This window comes from Lonchura striata, chromosome 1A (assembly GCF_050655825.1).
Source record: "Lonchura striata isolate lonStrDom1 chromosome 1A, ASM5065582v1, whole genome shotgun sequence".
NCBI classification, from domain to species: Eukaryota; Metazoa; Chordata; class Aves; order Passeriformes; family Estrildidae; genus Lonchura; species Lonchura striata.
The window spans coordinates 7,463,988-7,489,927 of NC_140741.1; the positions used below are offsets into that span (position 1 = coordinate 7,463,988).

The window sequence follows — 25,940 nt, forward strand, 5'->3', positions numbered from 1 at the left end:
TCCCTGCGCACCGGGACACGGAATTTCCACACAACCTGGAATAACACGCCCGGAGATCTCGCGAGAACACGGCCGTCGCGGCGGGGCCCGCCTACAGGCCGTCCCGTGCTCTCGCGAGACCTCGGGCTCCTCCCCCGAGGCGTGCGGGCGGCGCGGGGACGGGCGGGGCGTCCGCCCCGGGCGGGACCGGCGTGGGCAGCGGCAGCGGGAAGGGCAGCGGGGCCGCGCCGGCCTCGGCATGTCGGGCGAGTGATCCCGGCCGGGCGCTGTGGCCCGGGGAAGTGCGGACAGGGGCCGGGCGCTCCCCTCGGGGGAGCCGCGGTGCCGGCGGCGCCCGTGGCCGCGCGGGGCCCCCGCGGGCTTAGGGGTGGGCGGAGCGGGGGGGGCTCCGGCCGCCTCTCCCACCCCCGCGGGCGCCGGGCGCGCAGGCCGGACCCGGGCCCCGCGCTCCCCGCCGAGCCGCCCGACGACGGGGAGCAGAGCGCCGCGGGGACATGGAGGGCGCCCGGCCGGAGGCGCCCGCGCCTGGCCCCGTCTAGGGCGCCCCGCGGGCCTCGTCCCTCCTCCTCCTCGGAGCGGGGCCGCGGCCGCGGCCGGGCGCGGCGAGGAGCGGGACCGGGGCTGCTGCAGCACAGGAGGAGCCGGCCCAGGTGAGAAGCGCTGGCGGCGCTTCCCGGCGGCGCTGCTCGGCCCCGCGGCACGCCCGGCGCTCACGCCGAAGGCGCCGCGGGGAGCCCCGGCAGCGCAGCCGAGCACGGCGCCCGAGCCGGCCCCGCTCCCTCCCCTCCACAAGCCGCCGGCTGGCTGCCGTGATCCTCGTTGCTTTGAGCTTCGAGGTTTTTAAAATGAGCTCTTACGGCTTTTATTTTTTTTTTTTTTTAATGTATTCTGTAATTGAGCAGAAGTTAATAGAAAAACAAGTTTTTACGCTAGAAATTGCCGTTTTCGGTAGCGCTCAGCGAGAGGAGGAAGATCAGTGGCCATAAACGAAAACACAGGAAGTTCCACCTCAACATGAGGAAGAACTTCTGTACATAAAAGGTGACGGAGCCCAGGAGCAGCTGCCTGGAGAGGGAGTGGAGTCCCCCTCTGGACACATTCCAAATCCACGTGAAGGCATCACCTGCTCTAGGTCACCCTGCCTTGGCAGGGGGTTGGACCCGATGATCTCTGGAGGTTCCTTCCAGCCCTACCTGCACTGTGATTTTTATAATTTCACACTTGGTATATTTGTCAGTGAGATGTTGAAGTACAGATGCAACTGTTTGTTTAAAAATGTGTTTACCAAAGCCAAGACTGAAAATCGGCTTAAAATTCCATTTGTGGTACTTAAAGGTCTTCAAAGTTTCATAATTTTCTTTTGCATGTTACTTATTCTAGGAAATAAGCTTTAAATAGGAAGCAGTTTGTGTATTCTTCTTTAAAGTTGGTTTTAAATAGAGAAGTGGGGAGAGTAATACTGGGCATTTTTTGTTGCCTTTTCAGCAATATAATTCCACTTTTCTCTATTTTTCCTTCTGAGAATAAATAGTTTTTTCTGACAAAAAATGTAGTCTACTAAATATGGACTCTAAAACTTGCATATTTCTAGGATATATGTGTAATTTGCACAGCCATCTTATGATGTGTTTTGTTTATTTTTTCACCGTGTGTAAATTCTTTCTGTTTTCCGTGTCTGTTTCTTTCAGGAAGAAAATGAAAATATTTTCTGAGTCTCACAAAACTGTTTTCGTTGTGGATCACTGCCCCTACATGGCAGAATCATGCAGGCAGCACGTGGAATTCGATATGTTAGTGAAGAACCGAACCCAGGGCATCATTCCTCTGGCACCCATCTCCAAATCCCTGTGGACCTGCTCAGTGGAGTCATCCATGGAGTACTGTAGAATAATGTATGATATTTTCCCTTTCAAGAAACTGGTAGGTTCTGTCAGCCATGCTGTATATCATGCTTAGTACAATAAGGGACGTTTTTGTGGTTTAAGTCTCTTAATGTCTTTGTGTTTTTAGAATAAAGTATCAAATTGTAATTTATCACTTAAAATTTGTATTTGTTGTTTATATACTTTATAGTCCTTTAATTTTAGAATCTTTCATTGTCTTAATGTCACTTTACAAGCTGGTGCAAAACATGGAGAGGTGCTTTAGGGCAACTTAGAGCTTTATTATTGTGCTCTCCCAAACAACTGACTTTAAAAAAGCTTCAGTGAGGTATTGTCTTAAGTTGAATTTTGTTGCTAAACTCCCATGATAGCTCTCTGTAAGAGTTTTGGTATCAGCATTGAAGGAATTCTGGGCTTTAAGAAGAGAGTAGGATTGCCCTGGAGCTAACAGTTTGGAAAAGTGGGAGGAGAGCTTCCTGGCACACACAGCTCCTTGCTTAGAAAACCATATTTTTTTGTGATGTGTGTTAAATCTTGGCAGATATCTACCCCATGATATACTGTGACAGACTTTGGAGAATGATGTGCAGTTTACACATAAGAACACATTAGAATTTACTTTATTTTGTGGCTATCGTTCTGGAAATGTAATCTAATTCTTAAAATACTAATATTTTGACAATCTTACTTGGTGTAGAGAATGCTTTTCTGGTGTACAAATATAAGTGGAAGTTGTTAATTATATTACTAAGGGGAAAACTGAATATAGCAGGAGTGTGTGATTTTTGTGGGTTTGTTAGTTTGAATTTGGCTTGTCTCATTGCACATTATCTCCAGATTACCAGAAAAAAAATGATGCAATTCATGTTTGTTTAAATTTGGGGAAGTAACAATAGAATGGCTGTTACCTTAATGTGTTTTTTTGATCCTTGTAGGTGAATTTCATTGTGAGTGATTCTGGGGCTCATGTGTTGAATTCTTGGACTCAAGAAGATCAGAACTTGCAGGAGGTATGATTTGTAACTGTTCTTTTGTTATTTAGTTCAGACTTCATTGTGAAATAAACATTGTGTTTGATAGGAAATAACTGGTTAATTACAATATTGGTGGATCTAGACTGAAATTATTGTATAACAGAATTTCAAATAGCTGCCTGGGAGCCTGGATTATTCTATAGACAAAATTTAAAAAGAATCCAGTATGTTTAGATAGAGACTTAAATATTTAAAATAAACACAATGAAGAAATTAGTTATATATTTTTTCGGTAATTTGGTGCTGCTTCTTGAGTTTAAATTCTTAAAATATTTGCATGAGAGGCAAATAACTTGTGCTAAATACATTAATTGTTAATATTCTCTTTATGGCCATGTTGTTTAATCCCAAAAGGGCTCATCCTCTGAAAAATTTACTTTGAGGAAGAAGTGCATTTCCAAATTCTCAGAAAATAAAAGCAGGAGGCAACTGACCAGATTAGCATATCTTTTGGGTGTTGGATATAAGTTGTTATTATGGTCAGGTATTTTTCTGTAATAAACGAGCCTATTTATCCCGATGAATAAATTGAATTGCAAAGGATAATTGAGGGCCAAATGCTCGTTAGTTGTTCCATTTGCTGTTGATTTGGAAGGTGTCAGGGCTGACTCCTGGGGGTGGTTTGGGAGGCAGGAGGCCCGTGGCTGTTCTGACAGCTCTGTGTTTGCTCAGCTGATGGCAGCGCTGGCGGCCGTGGGGCCGCCGAACCCGCGGGCAGACCCCGAGTGCTGCAGCATCCTGCACGGGCTGGTGGCCGCCGTCGAGGCGCTCTGCAAGATCACCGAGTACCAGCACGAGGCCCGCACCACGCTGATGGAGAACGCCGAGCGCGTGGGCAACAGGGGCAGGATCATCTGCATCACCAACGCCAAGAGGTGCGGCACCCGTGCTCCTTCACCCCGGTTCTACACAGGCTCACGCGGCCTGCAGGCAGCTTCTTTGCACAGATCTTTCTTAGAGGATCCTTAAGCACTTCTCACCTTAACAAAGGTTTTTGTTCATGGGGTTCTGACTGTAAAAAGCCAAAAGATTTCCTGCTTTAAGTAGAAGAATATTCAGGGGCTTTGAACAGGAGGATTGGTGGTGCAGCCTTAAAAGAAATCTGCTATTTCTTTGTAGTGACAGCCATGTTCGGATGCTGGAGGATTGTGTTCAGGAGGCCATTCATGAGCACAACAAGCTTGCAGCTACCTCTGACCAGTGAGTATGCTTTTTAGAGTTTCTTGTATCCTCTAGGAAGTATGGATGTATTTCTGTCACAAAACTCTGATGGACTATTTGAAGGAATGTGAAGTAGAAGGTGGTAAATCATGATATTGTTAGCTTAGAGCTGGTATATGATCATTGTCTTTCTGGTTTCATCCTTCATAGGACAGGATTTCTTTAGGTTGTTACCTTCTACATCTGCTCCAGAATAGAACAGAGATACAGAGATAAACAGAGATACATAACTCTGCCTTGTTTCACATTTTGTTTTTAGTCTCTAATTCATCTGGAGCAGTTTTTCTCGATAATACTGTGTTGCTTTCATGTACATCTGCCTTTGACTAAAACAGCTAATTTCTTTGAAACTAGTTTTAGATTCTAAATTGCTGTATTGCCTGGAACTTCCCTTGAGATAAAGGAATCTTGAAATACAGAGTACATCTGCTCTCATAAGTCTTTTTCCACCATATGTTTTGTCTAATTAAACTCTGAAGTGTTTGTCTACAGCACTGTGTTGTCTTGTAAAATTGTTGTAGGTTGAGATCCTATTCCTGGTTGCTCCTCAGTTGCTTCAATAGCAGAAGCATCAATCTCCTATTTTTTCCTGCTGCAGTTGCAGTTTCATGGATGTATAGAGGATCCTGCCCAAGGAATTAGGTGTTAAATCCACTGTAAAGACAGGGATGTCTCATTCCCGTAGGTAGAGATGTGGTGCAATGTCTGTATCACTACAAACTTCCAGCCACATTAGGATATCAGCATATATCCCATGACATGTCCCATCTCTCTCTGCTGTTTGGTAGTTATGTTCCTGGAATCCTCTCATTTATACCTGCACATAGAGACACAGATCCTCTGTAGTGTCAACATGCAGCTGGATAAAGCTGAACAGATTGCACCAGTTAAGGACTTAACTCCATTGACGTGTCCAAAAAAGAAGCACAGCGCTATAACATCTGAGGAGCAAGAAGTATTAGGCTTTTATTTTTATTCTGATAACTTACTTTGTTTGAAGTCTGTGCTTTTGAAAATCATACCTGTAACCTAGTTTCCGCAGCACACTTTCAGAAACAACGTTGCTAATATATATTGTCATTCTGTGTTCTAGATATCAGAATTAGTTTAATTTAAGGAGATAGCCTACAGTGTGGCAGACTAAGCAAAATGATTTTATTTTTAAGTCTAATGCAGATTCAGAAATGTGAACTGGTGTTAATCCACACGTACCCAGTTGGTGAAGACAGCCTTGTTTCTGATCGTCCTAAAAAAGAGGTGAGTAGCTTAAAATGAAAACAATTATCCCAGGATTAGGAACCATCTCAGACTGAAAATAGTGGAAATTATTCTCAGTTCTTTAGTAGCATAAGCACATGTGGTGGTTGTTTGAAACCAAGTACACTAAAAAAATCTGTAATACATTCTGCTGTTCAGCAGTCTGCTCTGCATTAATGTGTTGTCTGTAAGAAAAGACCCCAGAAAAATGACTTAACATGAAAAGCATGTAGTGCTGTGTGGTAGTTAATATATAAAAAGGACTGTGTGGGGCTACCTTCCTGTGATTAATTTTTACAAAACTGCTGTAGTTGTGCTAAAAATTGTGAATGGAAGATAAGGAATTGACTACTTCCCTCTTTAAGGCAGCCGCTGGGTTTGGGTCTTGGTATTTTTTCTTGTTGTTTTTGTTTGGGGTTCTTGTTTTGGGGTTTTTGGGGATTGTTGTTGTAGTTTTTATTGAGTGTGTTTTTTTAAAATTTATTTTGTTTTGTTTTTAAGCCCCAGTCCAGTGTTCTTGTTGGCTAGGGAAAAATCAAATACATCTTCTATCTTGTGTTTATTTGCTTTGTGTATGTATGATGCACTTACAGGTAGACATGTAGAAATTACTTTGCTACTGTTACTCAGCTGGTAAAAGAATATAAAACTAGGCCCAGAACTAGTGTTAAGATTTATTCCCCATGTTGTGATACTAATTTTTCCTATTAACAATTAGTGATTCAATTTTTTTAGCACACTTCTAAGTTATTTTTACTGCTTTTAAGAACTGTATCTATAGCACTTGGCATAAGCTCAAAATTCAGAATGAAAATAGTTTTTGCTTCTTGCTTGATAGTTTCCTCTGGTGTGGGTTTTTGAGTGGTAGTTTTAGGAGTATAAATGCTTATCTGAGAGTTGAACAGACTGTACTGTTGAATGATATCACAACCTAAATTATGAATTCCATGTATCAATTTATTTCAGCTCTCTCCTGTTCTAACCAGTGAAGTGCACAGTGTCCGTGCAGGGAGGCACCTGGCTACAAAACTGAATCTTTTAGTACAGCAACACTTTGATCTGGCTTCTACCACAATAACTAACATCCCTATGAAGGTAATACTGTCTACAATTCTGTGTTAACTAGCTGCATCACTTCTAAATTTGTTTGAAAGCTTTTGATGTTTATTTTAATTGAATTTTTACATTGTTTTTCTCTCCATATCATATTTTCTGTTTTGTTTTTTTTTTTTTTTCTTTTATTAGCCCACATTCAATGTCTGTGATCAGGTTAGTAAAAATGAAGTAGGGGAAAAAAATAAAGAAGGATCACAGAACAAAATATTGTATTGCCAAATCTCAATTTTTGATGTAGCAATACAAATGTTATTTCAGTTCTGTTTGTATTACGTTATATAAATACAGTCTTGTTTACCTCAGATCAATTTGTCTGTGATTCTTTTGTCTTTTTCTAGTTGTGTTTAGATATTCTTGACCCTTGTGCATTATAGTGGCATAGTGAGTCTCTTTTTCCTCTGTTTCATTATCATGCCCACCCAACATAAAGGTGTTTGTAACAAAGCTGCTTTTTTACCAAGGGTTTTCCAGTGGGTTTTCTACTCTGAAAATCCATAAACATGAAATGGGAACAGGATACACCTAGTTAAGGAAGATAAACAATTAAGCATCTTGTGTTGGAAGTTATGTCCATATTTTTAAATTTTTTTGCTACTTGGAGGGAAGTTAGTGCAGTTTAGAATGTCAGGTGTTAAGGAGACAGTAATTTTGTGATCAGACAGCAAGAGACAATTGAGACAGAAGTGTCACTATTCAAACAGAAAAAGAGCCATGGGCAGGTAATCTTCATGATTTAAAAAATTCATTTAGTTGTAACACAGTCAATCATTGCATATTTGAAAACTAGCAATATTGTGTGGATTTTATAAGTTAAAACATGATATCAAAATAATTTTCACAGTTTTTATGAGAGTTTGACTTGGGTCATGGCATAAATGTGACTTCAGTTTGCAAATACCTTGTTTGTAACTCTCTGACCTGTGTGCTGCTGGTGTGCCTCTTCCTTCTGCCTTTGTCCTTATAGTAATAGACTGTGTTGGGCTCTCTGTGGTTTTTTTCTTTTTTTTAATTGTTTTTCTTTTTAAACTTGGAGAAAATTAGCAGAGTTACTGTTCTGTTTTTGCTGATCCTCTGCAGCTGTTTGAAGATGCAGTGTCCTCTTTACAGAAATGCACTTTTTTAGTAAAAAACTTAGAGCTGCAAGTGCACTTCTTATGATAAGCTTAAGAAATAATACGTTTAAAGTGTGGGTTTTGGTTTGGATTCTGGATTTTTGGTTTTGAAAAGTAATTGTCACTCTACCCTGCAGAGTGAGCCTTTGTTGATGCTCAGTAAGTTGTAACTGCTGGTGATTATGTTAACATTTTGTAGGCTTCCTTAACTCCACTCATTTAGTGAAGTAGTCAAGCCTAGTTTTTACCTGTATGTGATGCTCTGCACTCTTGACATGAAGCTTGTATAAAGAAGAATAGGGTTAAAAAAAAAAAAAAAGAGGGAAAGCAGTTGGCTGCATCTTTAAACTGCTCAGAGAGCAAAGTTTCCTCATCATTGCAATCCTGTTGTTGTCTGAGGCACTTGGAGACTTTTTGTTTTCTTCTGGACTGAAAGACAAATACAGAATCATTCATTTATGAAAATGGTGGCCTCTAGCTAAAGTAATTCTATTTATCTCTGCCTTTATCTTTTGAAGGAAGAACAACATGCTAACACATCAGCCAACTATGATGTGGAACTGCTGCATCACAAAGAGGCACACGTGGATTTTTTAAAGAATGGTAAGTAGAAATGGCCCTCTGAAGGAGGCTTTTGATCAGCCTCTTTGGGAGTATTCACAAAGAAAGATAGGGAGCTTCAAATCCACGTAAATTTCAGACTCAAGCAGCAAATATTTCAGTTATTCCTTGCAATCCAGGAAACTTCATTTTAATGTGGGCATTGGAGTTTTACTCATTATTGACACATTTTAATACAGCATTGAGGAAGCAGGCCAAATTCACTTATGTTCAGGATCTTGCTGTGAAATTTATGGGGCATGTCAGTTTATTACTGACGTATAAAAGGTAGGTGAGACCAGATATGCAGGGAGATTTTACAAAATGAAGTCCCTCAAAGTTTTGCCTTGCACAATTGAACTTCGTTAAGTAATAATAATTGGCATCACTTACATCCCACAGGCCTGTTTATGACGATAATTGCTTTGGAAAAAACAAGACTTGTTTGGCTGTTGAGCTTTTTTGTTGTATTTGAAATACCTACTATCTTTTTTTTTTTTGTAAATTTGGAATTGCTACCTAATATTCTTCTGAGTTGAATTTTTAACAGCTCAACTGAAGTTAAAAAAGCACAACACTTAGCTTTTTTCAGAACTATTTTGTTGAGGAAACTTCCTGATGTAAAACTCTGTTAAAAATCAGCTTACAGCTTCTGTATTGGTTGAATTAAATGTCATATGATCCATAAGCAGCCATTTTGGGGAGTTTGTGCTTTTTTCCCACTACTGTGAAGACGAGGAGGTAAATGTCATCTGCAAGTGCTGTGCTCCAAATTTTAGGGGAGTGGATGATGAAAGATTGAAGAGCATAGGGTGTCACAGTAATGACCTCAGCCTCACCTGAACTGGTGTTATGATGTTGAAATCTTAAAGATTTATTGCCAGGACTCAGAAGCAGTTTCATAAAACCTGTTGGGTCAAGGGATTAGGTCTCCTAGGAAAACACAAAAGCAGACTCTGACTACATTTCCTCTTCACATTTTTCCCATCAGGACTTTGAGAGGAAAAAGTGTCTTCTTAAGTCCTGTGAATTTTGGGTTCTTTCATTTGTTTCTAAATATGGATTTCAGCTGTAATACCTCTGATGCTAGGAAAGCAGGAATTCAGTTCCAGTGGTCTTACTTATCTGAAATGTTGCCAAGGAGTTTTCATGTTAAATAAGTTTGGTCTTTAGGTATTCTGAGAGATAATTTCTAAAATTGTTGCAGTTAATTTTAATAATAAAGTGTTTCTTGTATGTTAATATTTTAATAATATTTTTAATAATATTTTAATAATAAAGCATCTGTGGTCAGTAGAACACATTGAGAGAATTCAGGCTGAATCTGACATAGCAAAGAGACTGGATGATGAGACCAAATACTTCTTTCCTCAAAAAACTAAACTTGTCAAATGTACTTTACATTGATTTAATTGACGTTGGGAATATGATATGTACAAGCAACAGCCAGCTCTGACATTTGAGATTTCTGTGTGGAAAATTCTGGAAAAAAGATATTTTCTTAAAGTCCTGAGCATTTTAGCAGGAAAAAATTGCCTGTTAACAGATAGAAAGTTCCACATATGTTTAGTTCTAACTGTCAAATCAAAAAGTTAGGTATCTGAGTTTTAAATTTAGATTACATTGTGTGTATGTTCATGTTACATTTTGTACCTTAAAAGTTTAGAGTTGTTTTGCTGTGCTAAAGCTCTGGTTGATCCCCCCTCTTTCTGCCTTTCTCCGCAGGTGATAACCACGTGGGTGGCAATAGCAGGGAAGGCGCATTTAAAGAAACTGTGACACTGAAATGGTGCACTCCTCGAACCAACAGTGTGGGTAGGTGACATGGAATCTTCCAGACCTGGTTGGTAACTTGTACAAATGTGAGTACGGGAGAGAAAGGGCAGGTCTGAGATAACATAGGAGTTTGTGTGGCCATGCAGCTCATGCACCCTATTAATTATTAGCAATTTATTATGACTCGATGAGCCAGCAGGCCAAAAGTAAAGGTAAGAGAAATAAGAGCAGACTGACTGGTCAGTGAAGTAATTCAGGAGATAAAAGAATTGAGGTTTCTGCTGGAAACAAAGCTTGGGAATCTATGAGATTCTCAGAGCTGTGGATTCTTGGGAATCCTCTCAGTGAGGAGATGGTAAAAGGACTTTCACATTAAGAGGCTTCTAAACTTTTTAGTTCTGCTCATTGTGGATTAGCCTCCTCCTCTTACATTCTTTTATTTTGTGTATATTTTTTTCTGCCTCTGGAATTACACTCCACTTTTCTACTCCTTTATTTTTCAGAACTGCACTATTGCACTGGAGCATACAGAATTTCACCAGTAGATGTAAATAGCAGACCGTCTTCATGCCTTACAAACTTTCTTCTCAATGGTAAATTTGTGTCCTTGGCTAATTATTCAATATTTTAATTTTTAATTGTATAAATGGAGCATGTAGCACATTTTGATTTGTATAGCAGTAATGTATATGTACTGTAAAAATACTGTGTTTATTTTAACATGTCCTCTAAATAAGAGAAGAAAGTTGTTAAATCTCCTCAAAGGCAAATGTGTTTTGAAACTTAAAAATGGGAGGAAAAATGTAAAGAAGGAACAAGAATTGAAATGGAGGTTTGTATGTTTGCAAACAAAATGTCATTACAAACATCCTTTTAATGGAATGTTTCCTTCAGTGAAGTCATTTGATTGTCTTAACATGCAGTGGTTTTATTAAACACTATATCTTGCTGTATTTTTCTCTAGAGATTGTGTAGTGAAAATGACCTTTGATTAATCAAAATGGTTAGAACCAAAATTAATAGCATATCTCAGATAAGCTCACTCTTCTGATTTTTGCCTCCTGCTATTAAGAAACTTATTTGGAGAATGCACCCTTTAATGATTGGTGTATTTTACTGAAAATAAGACAAAGGGAGTTTTATTTCTCTCTGAAGAACGGTATCCGTTTTAACCATTAGCAAGTTGTATCAGCTGATGCTTGTAATACTCGGGAGGTAATCTTGTTACTTATTGATAGTTGCTTTTAACGAGTGTTTCTGCAGCAGGGCCGTTTGAATGCCTTATGAATATTTATTTTTTCCAAAGGAAAAAAGATTGGTTGGTCTAGGAGAGGCCTCTTGGTGTTACTTTGTAAAATTTTAAGGAGCACAAACCCTGTTCTGTGTCAAGAAACGAGGAGATGGCAGTTCCTTTTTCAGCTGTGTGAAAACACCACCTTGGTGGGTTCAGATTGTTCTTGGCCGAGCACAAACATGTATTTATGCAGCTCGAAATTTAAAATTGCAGCACACAGGAATCAGTGAATGAAAGAATGAATGAATGAAAATGATCTCCCTTCCACCAGGTCGCTCGGTGCTGTTGGAACAGCCACGCAAGTCCGGCTCAAAAGTCATCAGCCACATGCTCAGCAGCCACGGGGGAGAGATTTTCTTGCATGTGTTGAGCAGCTCCCGCTCAATTCTGGAAGATCCCCCCTCAATCAGCGAAGGCTGTGGTGGGAGGGTCACTGACTACAGGATCACAGTAAGGGTCTTTCTGTCCTACACTGCTGCTTCTCTCACATGACAACAGATCCAGGGCAGTAGATGTGGGAAGGAAATGTTGGAGTGGATTGCATGGTCAAACTTCCTTTGTAATATATACCTTGATAGATATTTGGTAGAAAATACTACATTTGTTGATTGTTATGCCTGCTTCATGAAATACTTTTTGTGTCAAGGAATGCCTCCTTAATGCGCTAGCAGTGTTTAAAGTTTGTTCTAGTTCTAGAAAAACATTTTTCTTGGCAAGTTTCTTCTGTGGGTTGGATACACATAGGACTATATTGTGCTTATTGTCAAAGGGTAGATTGCACATGAGTGGTTTGTATAATAAATAGAAAGATGAAGTTGACAACTTTGAACCTTGATATCAGACAATCAGCTGACATGCCTTTTATTTATCCTGTGTTTTTTTCAACACATCCTTCATTTCTTCTGTAAATAAGCAAAAGTTCCTTCTGGAAACATATAACTTCCCATACATTAAATATCTTGCAAATCTGGAAGTCCTCCTTGTCAAAATGCATACATTGTTTTTTACTCGATATTTCCGTGCCCCTGTTTTGTGTTTCCCCTTGCCTGAGAGCTAGAGACAGGGCTGTGGTTGGTAGGGTCAGATGTGGCAGTGGGATGGTACAAAGTAATAAGCAAGGCTAAGCTGTTTAGCCCCTTCACTGAAAGTTACTTTGTTAGAGAAATGCCTAATTGTATCTTGTTTGGTTATCATTAGGATTTTGGTGAATTTATGAGGGAAAACCGATTAACTCCTTTTCTAGAGCCCAGATATAAGATGGATGGAAGTCTTGAAATTCCATTGGAACGTGCAAAAGATCAGTTAGAGAAACATACTCGTTACTGGCCTATGATTATTTCTCAGACCACCATCTTCAATATGCAAGCTGTAAGTAACCAGGGCTCTGTACATTTTTGTTCTGTTCCTAGATTGTTTCCCCTTGTCACTTGATTAAATGTCAACTCTATGAGATGATAAATCCCTTGCTGTATAATCAGTTTATTTTCAGCTTTATTTTTCCTGAACTAACTGGGTATTTAATGCAGTAGATTATTGGAATGCTATTTAAATAAAGTGATTTGAACCTGACAACTCCAGTACTGCTGGATAAAGAAAGCATCTGCTTATACTTTAAGCTAGTGCTAAACTGAGGATAAGAGGGTGGGTTTTGTTGTGTGTTGTTTCATTGCCTTTAATTTTTTTTCTCCCTGTTGCTCTCCTGTGACACACACACACATTTTCTTGTTGTTCATTTCTGTTTTGTCTTGCAGGTAGTGCCATTAGCCAGTGTGATTGTAAAGGAAACAATGACTGATGAGGATGTACTGAATTGTCAAAAAACAATATACAATTTGGTAGACATGGAGAGGAAGAATGATCCACTGCCAATTTCAACAGTTGGTACCAGAGGAAAGGGGCCGAAAAGGTTACATGCACATCTCTGTTGATTCTTGACTATTTTCAGAAATACTCTGTTGACAATGTTTTCATACCAAATTTTTAAACTATAGCTAAAAGTAATACATAGTGAATTAAACACTGTATTGCACATCCCAAATGCTATCAGTGCCTCACCTGTATCATTTAGAGGCAATAACAGTACTGATACTGCTGTATGTTAGGGAAAAAACCTCTGCAGTTTTATTATCTAATAATTTAAATATGTTAAAAAAAATGAAATCAAAGATAGTTATCAGCAAAGGTAAAAAACCGATGCAAATTTATAATTGCTACAAACAGATAAAGTGGAATAATTTGAAATTAATCAAAAGGAAAACTTAAGTATATTACAAATGAATGGTGCATTAAAATTGGGATATATTAGAAACCTTATAGAACAGTTATTTAAAATTTGGGCTACTTCTTTAAAATAAGCCTGGAATATTCTGATCCCTCAATCACTGGGATGTATTCCTTGTATTTCTAAGAATTGATTGAAAAGAAATTCAGCTCCTGATTTGCCTACCTGACGGGGAGTTATTGACAGTAGTGTGGTGCAATTCTATCTTATTGTTTTAAACCCAAAAAATGTAATAATTAATTTGTCAGTACATGAGTGACCCTCTGACATTGCATTGTTAGCAGGCACCTGAGAGGTTTCACAAGTGCCTTTTGGCAGTGAGATCTTGTGGGACATTATAATTTCAATGGACATAATCCATTTCAATTTAAACTTTACTCTGGGCATGAACTGGGGAATGTTAACGTGGTTTCAAGCACGGAGTAATCCCAGGTGGAGAAACCTCTAGTACAGGAGGACAGATAATCTCTTTGGAGTTATTTTTGGCTTGGGGGTTCTGTTTTGTTTCTTAAGGTGTGCATTGATTCAGTCAGTAGTTCAGTGGTGATCCTTGATGGGGTGTTTTTTTGGCCCTTAGGGATGAGCAGTACCGAATTATGTGGAACGAGCTGGAGACCCTGGTCCGAGCACACATCAACAACTCTGACAAACACCAGCGAGTCCTCGAGTGTCTCATGGCCTGCAGGAGCAAACCCCCAGAGGAGGAGGAGCGCAAGAAACGAGGCAGAAAGAGAGAAGACAAAGAGGACAAGTCAGAGAAGTTGGGCAAAGACTATGAATCAGATAAGCCATGGCAGGAATCAGAGAGGTACATTTTCTAAAGTGAAATCAAACTATAGCATAACTTGTTCTTAGCTGCTGACCATTTAGCTGGGTGTTTTAGCTTGAGGAGTTCCTGCTGTTGGATTCTGTCATACCCACACCACCTATTAGATTTTAAACTGCCTTATGGAAATCTAAAGCATGGATAAAAATGTGGGAGAAGCAGTTGTTTTAAGCTGTAGATAGTGCAGTGCTGAGGTTGATTTCAACAACCCAGCTTGATTTGGCGCTTCTCTTCAGCTGAGTATCAGGATTAATGTCCATTTACCTCATGTCTGTAATTCATGTTGTTATTGTAGCTTGTCTTAAGTGGCAAGGACCTGTCAGACTGTTCTGTATTCCTTCTTTGAAACTACTTTCTACAGAGATCCAAAAAACTTGTGCTAATAAGTTTAATTTGCATGTGTTCTGTGCATGCTGGAATCATTTAGGATGGGAGGGCCTTTTCATCTACCCTGTTGTCACCATGCTGATGACATTCCATGCTTTCCTGTGACTTATCATTCCTACAACTTTGCTTTCACATGTGGAACAGAAATGGGGACAGAGATAAAAGTGATTTGGTGTGAATGGGCCTGAATTCACCTAGAAAATATAATAGGAAATTGTATCATATTTCTCCATGTATTTATTTTAATTTGGTTTTTCCTTTGAAATTCAGACATAATTGTCTCAACAACTAAAGTGAAACTGTATATTAAGAACCTTTCCTACATGTAATGCTTTATGCAGAGGATTATTTAGTTAGAATTCCCAAGGGGTCGAAAGAAATTTTCTTATGGTATGGATCCTATATTATTTTGAGGAGTACAGAAAGCTATCAAGAATTATGTTTTGCTCAAGCGTGTTTTTCCTCACCCTTTTCCTTCCCTCTGAAAAAGGTTAAAAGGTCTTTTGGATCGGGAGAAAGAAGAACTGGCAGAAGCTGAAGTTATCAAGGACTCCCCTGATTCTCCTGAGCCCCCCAACAAAAAGCCTCTCATTAGTATGGATGAAATGCCCACAGTTGAAAAGGCAAAAGGTAAACCAGAACAATTGCAACAGATTATTTATCCTAAAGGTAGATGTTGTTGCATCAGTCTTATGTTTTCTAAAGTAATGAGGTGAATCATTTTGGAGTTAAAGCTAAGTCAGTGAAGATCATGTTAAATGCTAAATGTTGAGAAATTCTTGGAAAACATGTTAACCTCACTACATCTGTGGAAAAAGGGAGAAACCAAGACACTGTGTGGGTCTGCTGATTGACTTTTGCTTTGATAGGGAATGGCCGAGTTCCTGCTGGTGCTGTTTGACCTACTCTATGTGAGAAATGCTGTTTGAGGGCAGGTATCAGAAATCACTGTCTCCTGCTAATAAATAATCAACTTGCCTAAGTAGTGCAGTTGTCAGAATGGACAGTTCTCACTGACTTCCTTGGTTTGAATTATTTTCTGTTAGTGACTGAGCTGATGGTGATATTCTGCTCTTGAAGCAGAGTTTATCTCACATGCAGCAACTCCTCTGCCATTATCACTTCACATATTTTCTATTTATTTAGCTCCTACTGTAAGTTTGTTTAATATTAGTTGTTTTAACATGTTGTATTGCCATAGTCTGTAATTCCTTTAAGATGTTATAATGACGTACTGTTAATTCAAAGTTTTCATCACTTAGACTCTTTTTATTTAAAATTTTAGGGCCAATGTCCTTGCTGTCTTTATGGAGCAACAGAATTAATACTGCCAACTCTAGGAAGCATCAGGAATTTATTGGTCGGTTGAACTCTGTCAACAATAAAGCTGAGCTGTATCAACATCTGAAAGAAGAAAATGGGTTTGTATCAGGAAATGCATCCCTACCCATATCTTGGTAGCAGTCAGTGTGGAGTTTACGGCATTAGATACTCCTTTGATGATTAAAATATCTACGTACATTCCTTTGCTTCTCAGCGTTGAGGTGGAACCACAGCAGTGTTTGATTTTCTGTTTGCACCTGTGCTGAGCGAGACTGACTGCTGAGAGCTGGGCTTCCCTGAGCCTCAGGGGTTGTCCGTGCAGCAAAAGTCTTATTAGATTTCAGGGAGTTAAACAGTAGCTGAGACTTTCTGCTTGCCTTAGCTTCCAAAAGAATGGCTGATACAGAAATATTATTGGAATAAAGTGGTTGAATCTTAGGCTGTGCAATAATGAAGTTGACAGTAGTCCATGTTCTACAAAAAATACTGGAAAACCAAACCAGCCTCCCCTAAAGGAAATCAGATGATGGTAGACAGCAATCAGTGTAAGAGGGGTAAAAATTAAGTCCTTGGAAAAAATGGCCAAAGCTTAAGTTTTCAAAATGGATTCTCAAGTCACATGGATATTCTCGAATCACAAAATATTTTGTGTTTTTTGACGTTTTTTCACAGCTGAAATGTATCTCTGCAGAAACCTTTCATTTATGTACTGATTGCTGCTTAAATAAGTATTAAGAGGACATAAGTTTGTGTATGTTGGGGTAGGGAGAGATAGGACAGTTAGTGAAGTAAAAAACATCTATGAAAGCATTTAAATCTGATTTTTTTTTTTAAACTGTTGGTTGTTCTTCCAGTAACAAACCTTACCAATTGTTGTCTTGCCTTTCAGAATGGAAACAACAGAAAATGGAAAAGCAGGCCGGCAGTAAGGATTAGTTCTGTTTTTTGGGACAAAACTTGGCCAAATTGCAAAAATATTTAATGCTGGAGTTGCTCTTGGTACTGTTTCAGTACAATTGTATAGCTGTGGTTTGATTGGTTTTTACATTTTTCTAGTCCTATTTTTGCTATGAAGTATGAAACCTGCATATCACGTTAAACCAGCTGTGTGCAAATAGGAGCTGTCCTGAAGCGTTTTCCAGTTGTGCTTCAGGATGAAGAAGACCTTTGCTGCCATGGAGTAAATCAAGTAATCAAAAATGTTAGTCACCTTAAAGTCCTTGCCCAGAAGTATTGGGTACTATTTCAAAATCAGTGATGACTGTCTTAAAAAAAAAGAAAAAAAGTCAAGTAATTTACAATGAGCTGATAACATAATTTTGGTTGCTGAACACCTTTTATTTATATGAGAGTTCCTCAGGAGTTCAGAATTATGGAAGAGACCACACACTGAGTACAGACACCAACCTGAGAGAGTGCCAGTCTTGGTTTTCATTTGAGGGTGGGAGGGCGAGGGGTTTTACAGATTAAAATTGTTGGTTTAAAGACTTCTAAGAAATTGAATGGAAATGGTCTTTAGAAAGCAAAGCCTTTCAGGTTGTTGCGTTGGAGTTAAGGCTTTGTAAAAAAAAGTACAATAAAATTTTTTGCTAATAATAATTTTTTTGGTGAAGTGTGTTCTGTAGGATACTTGTGGTTGTATGTCTGAGACTGAGTTTGAATGGCTGTGAATGAAAAGTAGGTGATCTGTCTTCAGTTTGAGTACAGCTTTTTTCACTGGGGAGTAGAATTCTCAACTGGGAAAACTCAGCCAATGTCTGATTTTATCCCTTGTCAGATTTTGGATTGTCTTCCACGTGGGCTAAGGAAAGAGGAATTCCTGAGCTTTCCAAATGTGTCAGCCTTCCTCTGGTCTGCATCTGGCTTCTGTAAGCAACTGAAGGGCTCACAGATTGGGTATCTTACAGTTGGTTTGAGACACATCTTTAACATTTTCTAAAACTAAAACAGTATTTTCATATTCACCTGCAACTTACCATAGTTTTTGATGTATAGATCTGAACACCAATATTCTTCACTGAATATTTGTGACTGAATCCTTTTTTCAGCTTTGCTGAAGTACTATGAATCATTTCAAGGTGATTATTCAGCCACTCTGCAGGTGTATTTTCTGTTAAATGATTTTAGAACCATTTTTACAGAGTGATTAAATATTGCATGGTAATATTTTCTATTGTACTGTAAAATTGTAGCAACTTGTAACTCTTGGAGATCCTAGTGTGAAGACTTACTGCTTTTATCTTTACTACTTCATTGAAAACAGTGTCCTGCATCACCACATCTCTTGATACCCTAGCTCAAATGTTCTGATGGAGAAAACTTCCCCAAAATTATTGCTTCTCATAACTTTTTGGGTTATTTTAATGAGATTTTTACTGCTTATTGCTCTGAATGTTTCTCTCGTTTCTAGAAGAATGTTGAAGTGCGGAACATGTAAATGTTAGCTCTGCAATTTGCTAGGCTGGAGAGCTAGAGCTGAAAAGCTCATCCTGTGCCTTGGGAATTGTGTGTTGCATCTTCTCATGTGCCATTAATATTCAGCTGCACTCCTTGGAAACATGCACAGGAATGAAATAGTTCATTAGCAGAAGAGAAATTTGATAGCACCTGCTATTAAAATACTTATTTCTTTAGCTTGTTTACTAACTCCATTCTCCACATTTGGAGCATCTGCCAGGTCAGACTGGTTGTGATTAAATGAGCAGGGCTTGGTGACTGTGGATCTGTATTTCTTGTACTTGAAGAGTCTCACAGGGACTCAAGAGACTGCAAGGGCTGATCTTGGCAGTTCTGGAATGGGCATTCCATATTCCTCTCCTGCCCTGCATAGTGGCACTGGTGCTGCTTTGCTCCTATTTCACACACTGCCTTCAGGTTTAGGGAAAGTTTTGGCAGTTCTAAAAAGAGTTTCCAGATTAAAATTTGAAGTTGTGGATTAAGTAGCTTAATCTGTAATTATGTGATTGCAAAATGCTGTTCATAAATTATGGGATTGTATTTTGTACATCATAATCTATTAAACTGGAAGGATTTCAAAATGTTTAAAAAGTCCTTATGAGTCCTTTGCAGAACTTCAGTTCTCTGCTAGAACTGTCCCAGGTGGAAGCAGACAAGAGACAGTTCTACTGTAAAGAAGGCAAGCCTGGAACTATAAAATGTATCTTTAAAGGTACATTGCACCAAATTACCTAACAGGAGGAGTTTAGTAGCTACTATTAGTAGCTACTACTATTTAGTAGCTACTATTGCCTTTAGAAATGCTACATATGATGTATTTATAGAGACACTTTAAAAAGTTTTGAAAGATTGAAAGGACAGAGACAATGTCAGGCATTTAAAAAAATTTTAAAATTCTAAGATGGCTAGACTCCAGGGTTGTAGCACCTCTGAATTTCAATGGAACCAGTATGTTTTGTGGTGATCCTTCTGTGACAGTTCTGTCTCCTCTGTGTAAAATGTGTATTTATGAGTCAGGGAGACATAATGAAGTGAGATTTGCCCAGCACTGACTGTGACCCCTCATTCCTGGCAGCATCAGCTTGATGTGTATTTTCTTGGCCTGACTTTTACAGGGTTGTAATTCTACCCCTTTATCAGGAGATCCCTTTGCCTGCTTCGCTTGGGTTCTGCTTTGGCCACTGCCTCTTTGTCAGGTGTGGGTCAAATATGTTCTATCCTAAATTGAAACATGGTGAAAATCATTAACTGCCTGTTTATGTTGTTTTTTTCTGGGTGTTCAGGATAGCACCTTGTAATTCAATTTGTCTTTTTGTAGATTTATTGTTATTACCATTTAAAAGTTTTTAAAACTTAAGCCTCTGGATGTTGCCATGGTGGGTGGTCGGAGCTGCTGGATAGTGGGGAGGGAGTCGGTATTTTGGTGGCTGGAAGGGTGGTGTGGTGTGAGGGATCTGCCTGGGACACTGCCCATGGAAGGGAAGTGGTCCTGAAGGTGGGGTCCATAACGGAGGTGCAAGTGGAGCCCTGCACTCGTGTACAGGGACTTTGCGAGGTCTCAGGGCATCCAGTTCCACATCAGCATGGCTTAGCTGGGAGTTTGTCTGAAGCATCACAGGCTGTGCTCCAGGAATCCTCCTGGGACATCTGCAAAGCCAGCAGACCACTACTGCCAGCACCACACCAGCAGTGGCACAAACACTGCTCAGCAGGGCACGAGGGCCCCTCCTCACCGTGGAGTCGTTCTTGGCTTGGAGCGTCGGCCTGGAGCTGCTGCAAGGCCCGGGGAGTGGCTTGGTGCTGGCTGGGCAGTCCTCACTGTAGGAAATGCTGAAGGTCACGTCGATTCTGTACTCTGGCAGCATTGCTTGGATGAACTGGGGGCTCACAGACCCAGCTGGCACTCTCAGTTTCTCCAGTGCCTGCTGGGTTTCGTCTTTCCCGCACCAGCTGGAAGATGAGTTGGCGCTTGCACACAGCGAGCTGTTGTACCAGGAGATGAGTGTGGAGCCAGGCTGGAGAGCTATCAGCACCATGTCCTTGGGGCTGCTGGAGTTCAGGAAGAAGGAGAGCTTCTCCAGGAACAAACCCACCCTTTTCCTCTCCCTCAGGAAAGAGGAGTAGCTGTTCTTGGTCCGCACAGTGAAAAGGTGGCAGGGTGGCTGGGGTGGCTTCAGGAGCTCAATGGTGAAGGATTGCCAGGCTGTCAGACCGCTGGAATCTGTGGCAGACAGCACAAACTCCTGTGGGGAATGCTGGAAGTCCATCTCTAGGGGATAACCATGCATGGCCTGCTGGGAGGTGTTAAACTGCAGCCAGCTCTCAGATCCCCACGGAGAGCCATCAGCTGGGAGGATTTGTAGGGATAACTGAGTAGAGTTGCCATCTTCCTTGTCATAAAAAGTGTTGGCAGGTATAGGGAAAAAGAACAGGCATCCGATGGTTGCTGTTAGAAATTTAATGGAATGAACAACCTTTGGGGAAGTGTTTGCTTGCCCTTTAGAGAGGAGGGAGAAAAGGGAGGGAAAGAATTAGAAGGAAAAAATTGCTATCTCTTGGTGAGTGATGGCAAAGAAATCTTGTCAGTCTTAGGATTGTGGAGTGTGCTGAAACTGAAACTTTAAATACTGAAGTCTTGTCCTTGATCACATCTTAACCTCATTTGTTAAGCATATTTAGGTATCTGTTTATTTAAAGAGCTGTAAAGATCCTCAACATTGTTTTGTCAAGTCCAAAATATTAGTCAGGCCTTGTATAGCCCCTTCCCAAACAATTATATCTAATCTAATCATATATCTATATCTAATACCACAACATGGTTTCATCTTCTATTTCCAACATTAATCATGTATTTTTTTGGGTTGGGGGGGATTTAATGAGAGCATGGATGCCTGGGATGGGATTGCATGTCTGCCTGCTTTGAAGAGTTCCAAAGAATTTGGGAGCAGATACCAGGTAAGCTGGAAGATGATAAAGTGTGGGGACAAATTTGAAAGGAAATCTCTCTGTGACTGTCAGGTGAAGTGTGCTGCTAGGCTCAAGGAATGAAGGATCACAACACGGAGTTCCTGCAGCTTGTGACAAAAATGGTCCTCTCTTCCTAACATTTCTGGATCTTGTGTACTTGTGCTTTCTACACTTTATAGTGAGGACTAGTAAAATCATGCCATATTATCCTCTCCTTATATATTAACTAATGTAAATATTAGGGAGGGATGAATTCAGGACACAAACATTTTGACTGTGATAGTCTGAGGACTGCATAGAAACCAGAGATACCTTGCAGAGTGGATGAAAAAGTTGATGGCACCTGTGTTCAGAAGCAAGAACAGAAAAGTAAACTTGTTTTTACCTTGGGTTGCAGTCTGCAGCTCTGGTGAAGCAGAAAATGAAGGAAGAATCCATGCACTTTCTGAAAACTGTAGTCTTTCAGATGAGGGAAACAGCTGGGTGCTTGGATCCAGGTGTGATGGCAGCAGTGTCTCACCCACCTCTATGAAAGTGAGATCATTACAGTTCAAGGTGAAAGACCATTTACATCTACGTAAAAGGAATCTTATCAGGGCTGGGAATACAGTTTGAAAGCTTTTATGGCATGTGGTTGAGGACCTTTGCCAGTTTCTGCCAGCACAGGAAGGACCATGGAAAGGAGGCTGGAGTTCAAGCTCCCCTTTAAAAAAAGGAGGGAATGGAAGTGGCTTCAATCGCTGGAGAAGAAGAATTATTTTTTAAAAATATTTCTACATGACCTGTGCTTGGAAGAGTGCTAATTAACAGTAATGTGTTAGAGCTATATTGTCCATCTGTGGGCTTTGACAGATCAGAGAATCACAGAATGGCCTGGGTTGAAAGGGACCTTAAAGTTCACCCAGTTCCATCACCTGCCTTGGGCAGGGACACCTTCCCCTATCCCAGCTTGCTCAGAGCCACATCCAGCCTGGCCTTGGACACTGCCAGGGATCCAGGGGCAGCACAGCTCCTCTGGGAACCCTGTGCCAAGGCCTCAGCACCCTCACAGGGAAGAATTTCTTCCTAATATCCAATTTAAACCTGCTCTCTGTCAGTTTGAAGCCATTTCCCATGTCCTGTCCTGTCACAACCCCACATGTTCTATCCCAATGATGCTTGCTGGGACAACTGTGTACAGGCTTTGGGTACAGCCTTAATGTAGGTCTAATAAAGTTTTACAAATAAGATGGCTCTGAAGGGCATTAACAAGGCTGTGAATTCTGTGCTTTGTAACTGTTTAAAATCTACCATGTGTACATTTTTACAGAGTTAATGTAAGGCATAATCCCACAAATTTACACAACTGGCACTACAAACAAACCATCTCTATTGCCTAGTACACACTTAAGCCTGAGTCACAGATTCATGCAGTTGGAGGAGAAGACAGACTAAAAAGTGTGTCTGGCCTAATTCTTTACTTCAAAGGATACTCAAGTACTTCTGTGTAATTTTTGATAAATATTTATTCCTCAGTCCTTAAAATCCCTCCCTAATGTTCTTCAAGCATCTTCTCTAATGTTTTATTATCCTTACTGTGAGAAAGTTTATCTAATGTCTGACTTAAATCATCTTAACTGCACTTGAAGGTCATTAGTGCTGTGTAAGTTCCCAGGGTATTCTGAGAATGCATCTTTCATCTTTTAAGCAAAATATTATACAAACCCATGTATTTTCTAAGTCTTCTAGACTAATTATTTTAGTTTGACATGTTTTCTAGACCTCTGACCATCCATCCTTGTGTTCCTTCGGAGCTTTTTTAAGGGTCCTCATCTTTCCTTAGATAGGACGGTCAAAGCTGGGCCTGATCATTCAGCTGAGCTGTTATCTGCTCCCAGTGAAGCAAAATGAATTGCATTCTCTTATTGGGAAGACTGCTGCTGGCACATGCCTAATGCAGGGACGTTGTGCTTTTGCACAAGAAACTGTGTAGAACTATTCTAACAAGAAAGAGGACAAAGGGAATGTCAAACCTTAAACATACCTGGTATGCTGCTGGGCAGGTGAGAAGTGGCATTAAATAAAGTCACCAGAGGTGCTTCTACAGCATCTGGCTTGATATCTGAGATGTTGTGTGACTCCAAGGTAGGCTCAGTGACACTTGTCAAAATCCCACTTGTTCCCAGATGTTTGTCTGAAAGCAATTCCTCTGTGCCACTGGGTAAAATCCTTGTGGGCTGTGGCTCTGTTCTGAGCATGCTGCTGCTGTAAGCGGGAGGGAATGTTGGTCTGGATAACCTGGACACGTGAAAGGCAGAAAAGTCTTCTGGCACAGTCAGAACTGGAGTAGTGTCAGGGTGGGAGAGAGTGATCATACTTGGCTCATGAGGTTCTTCATCTTTACCAGGGACAGTGCTGGTTAATGTGTGAGGAAAGCTGTCTGAGACCTCAGCACTGAAAATCAATTTGGAATAGGAGGTCTGTGCTTCTCTCTGGGCCACAGAAGAAGCTGTGCTTTTTCCTCCAGCAAATGAAAAGCCACTGGGCTGTGGGATAGTCATAGAAGGTTTAGAGTGAGGTTCACAGCCATTAGTGAACACTGGGCTCAGACTGCTGCTTGCTGTGACAGCTGGGAATGTGTCCTTGATGGGAGATGTGAGGCCAAGCAAAGCTGTGGCCCTTACTGAAGCTTGGAATAGTGGAGGGAGTGCTTCTGGACAGAGGGATGCATCAGAAAGCTTTTCAGGCTCTGGAAAGTGACTTTTTACCTCATTGCTGTCATCTGGCACTTCTGATACTGACATTGCTCCTGGCAAAAATGGGTGTAATTCTGTCTTGGGAGAAGATGCCACTGCTGAACTGTGAGGCCACTCCTGAAGCGTGTTTATCACCCATGACCTGGAAAGCTGCTCTGTGCCTGAAGTGACATCCTGTAGGAGCTGGTATGTGGATATCTCTGATTTACTGGAAAGGAAATAGGATTCTGCCTCAGGCATGTGGGGCTCTGGCTGCTCTGACAGCAAGGATGTACCAGAAACTCTAGCAGGCAGCACTTCCAGTTCAGAGAAGAGAAGTCTTGTTTCAGTCATCAGTGAAGGTGAAAGGTCTGGGAAATGAGAGTCTGCAAACATAATGGACACTGTGTGGTTAGTTGGCATGCCCTGTGCTGAGTCCATTTCTAAGTTGACCAAGCTTTCTTGACTTGCATGGTGGATATTCTGCATCTTGTAACTTGCCATGGTTATACTTTCTGCACAGAAAGTTGATAAGCTCTGAGTAGCTCTGAGTGATAGCACAAGTGGTGTGAGTAACTGGCTTGGCACAGGAAAGAACAAAGGCCTGGAAGGCTCTCCTGCAGCTGGTCTCTGGGTAATTCTAGTTGGTTTTAATGCAGGTGTTGGGGTGATCATTAATTGCCTGCGGTGTAGTCTTGGATACTTACTTTCATACTCCCCTCTCCTGAGTATTCTCCAGCCTGCAATTTCATACCCTAGCAGCCGTGAGAGGTGATGTGAGTCCATGTTGTGCTGCAGGACCTGGATGAATTCGTGGAGCAGGGCAAAGCCTCCACACGTGACGGGCCAGGAGAGCCCCAAGTAGCTGTTGGCAGCGAGGTCGATGTGCCTGGTGTCCTCAGCCAGGACGTGGGAGCCCTTGGCTGCTGGGCCTGTGTGCTGCAGCAGGGTCAGCACGGAGCTGTCCAGGTGCAGGTACTCAGCCATCCTGCACACCACGGACAGGCGCTCCCGAGCTTCCAGGGCTGCTGCTCCAGCAGAGAGAATGATTTCTGCACAAATGATGGGAGCTTCCTTCCCACACCTGATATTGAAAGTCCAGAATTAGAGTGGTTAAGAGTAGTTCTTCTTACCCCTCCCAGTTTTTGAATTTAGTCAATCATTGCTCAAAATTTTACCTCTTAATCCAAAACTTCCTTCTCCTTGAATATATGAATGTTTCCCATCCCACTAACTTCACTGATTGCTAAGTTTGTTCCTACTGCTTGTGCAGAACACAGCAGCATGGGCTGAATTTCCAAACACTGTCCTTATTATGGAAGTAATTCACTTCAGAGATATTCCCAGTCTGTTACACATCAAGTGTAGGTACTTACACTAAGAAAGTACAATCAGTGATAACAAACAGTGTCTTGTGGAAGAAATTTGGAGCCTCACTGGGAGCCTGCCTCTCTCCCTGCTCACAGAAGAGCTAGAAACTGGAGCAGGGCAGCTGGATGCCACCTGCACAATGGAGAATCGGTGTCTCTCTGCTGCTGGGCTTGCAGCCTTCATATCCATGTCATGCACTGTTGCTCTGGGACAACAAAGCCTCCTGCTTGTATATACAACATGTGCTTGTTCAATATTTTGTGGGGTTTTGTTTTGGTTTTGGTTCCTTGATGTCTCATTTCCACAGCAGGGAAAAACCCA

The 25,940-nt window shown here is 40.9% G+C and overlaps 2 protein-coding genes across 5 annotated transcripts in view; one reads left to right on the forward strand and one right to left on the reverse strand.

The window, feature by feature from the left end:
- Positions 1-464: 464 nt before the first annotated feature.
- On the forward strand, positions 465-17,709 carry INTS13 (integrator complex subunit 13). 3 transcript variants are annotated; one of them, XM_085570362.1, is made up of 18 exons: positions 465-650; positions 1,689-1,920; positions 2,819-2,893; positions 3,590-3,792; positions 4,037-4,117; positions 5,305-5,395; positions 6,362-6,490; positions 6,641-6,664; positions 8,142-8,226; positions 9,949-10,038; positions 10,503-10,592; positions 11,565-11,743; positions 12,491-12,661; positions 13,045-13,199; positions 14,152-14,382; positions 15,278-15,417; positions 16,073-16,208; positions 17,000-17,709. In XM_085570362.1, the coding sequence occupies exons 2-18, from the start codon at positions 1,696-1,698 to the stop codon at positions 17,037-17,039; spliced, it is 2,145 nt and encodes a 714-aa protein (XP_085426488.1). In that variant the 5' UTR covers positions 465-650; positions 1,689-1,695; the 3' UTR covers positions 17,040-17,709. The 3 variants fall into 3 exon arrangements, with proteins under 3 accessions (XP_085426488.1, XP_021394352.1, XP_085426489.1); XM_021538677.3 differs by lacking the exon at positions 6,641-6,664 and having other exon boundaries at positions 470-650; XM_085570363.1 differs by lacking the exons at positions 465-650; positions 6,641-6,664 and adding an exon at positions 780-1,041.
- LOC146763362 (uncharacterized) overlaps positions 6,604-25,940 on the reverse strand; it is a 46,485-nt gene continuing 27,148 nt past the window's right edge. Inside the window, exons 2-3 of one of the 2 annotated variants that reach the window (XR_014952356.1) lie at positions 21,920-25,332; positions 6,604-21,064 (exon numbers count right to left, since the gene is read on the reverse strand). Coding sequence is in view for 1 of the 2 variants with exons in the window: in XM_085570364.1 (XP_085426490.1) it covers positions 23,541-25,332 (1,792 nt within the window). In the remaining variant the exon portion in view is untranslated. Of the gene's footprint in view, positions 25,333-25,940 lie in introns of both variants that reach the window. The other variant, XM_085570364.1, reaches the window with a different exon arrangement.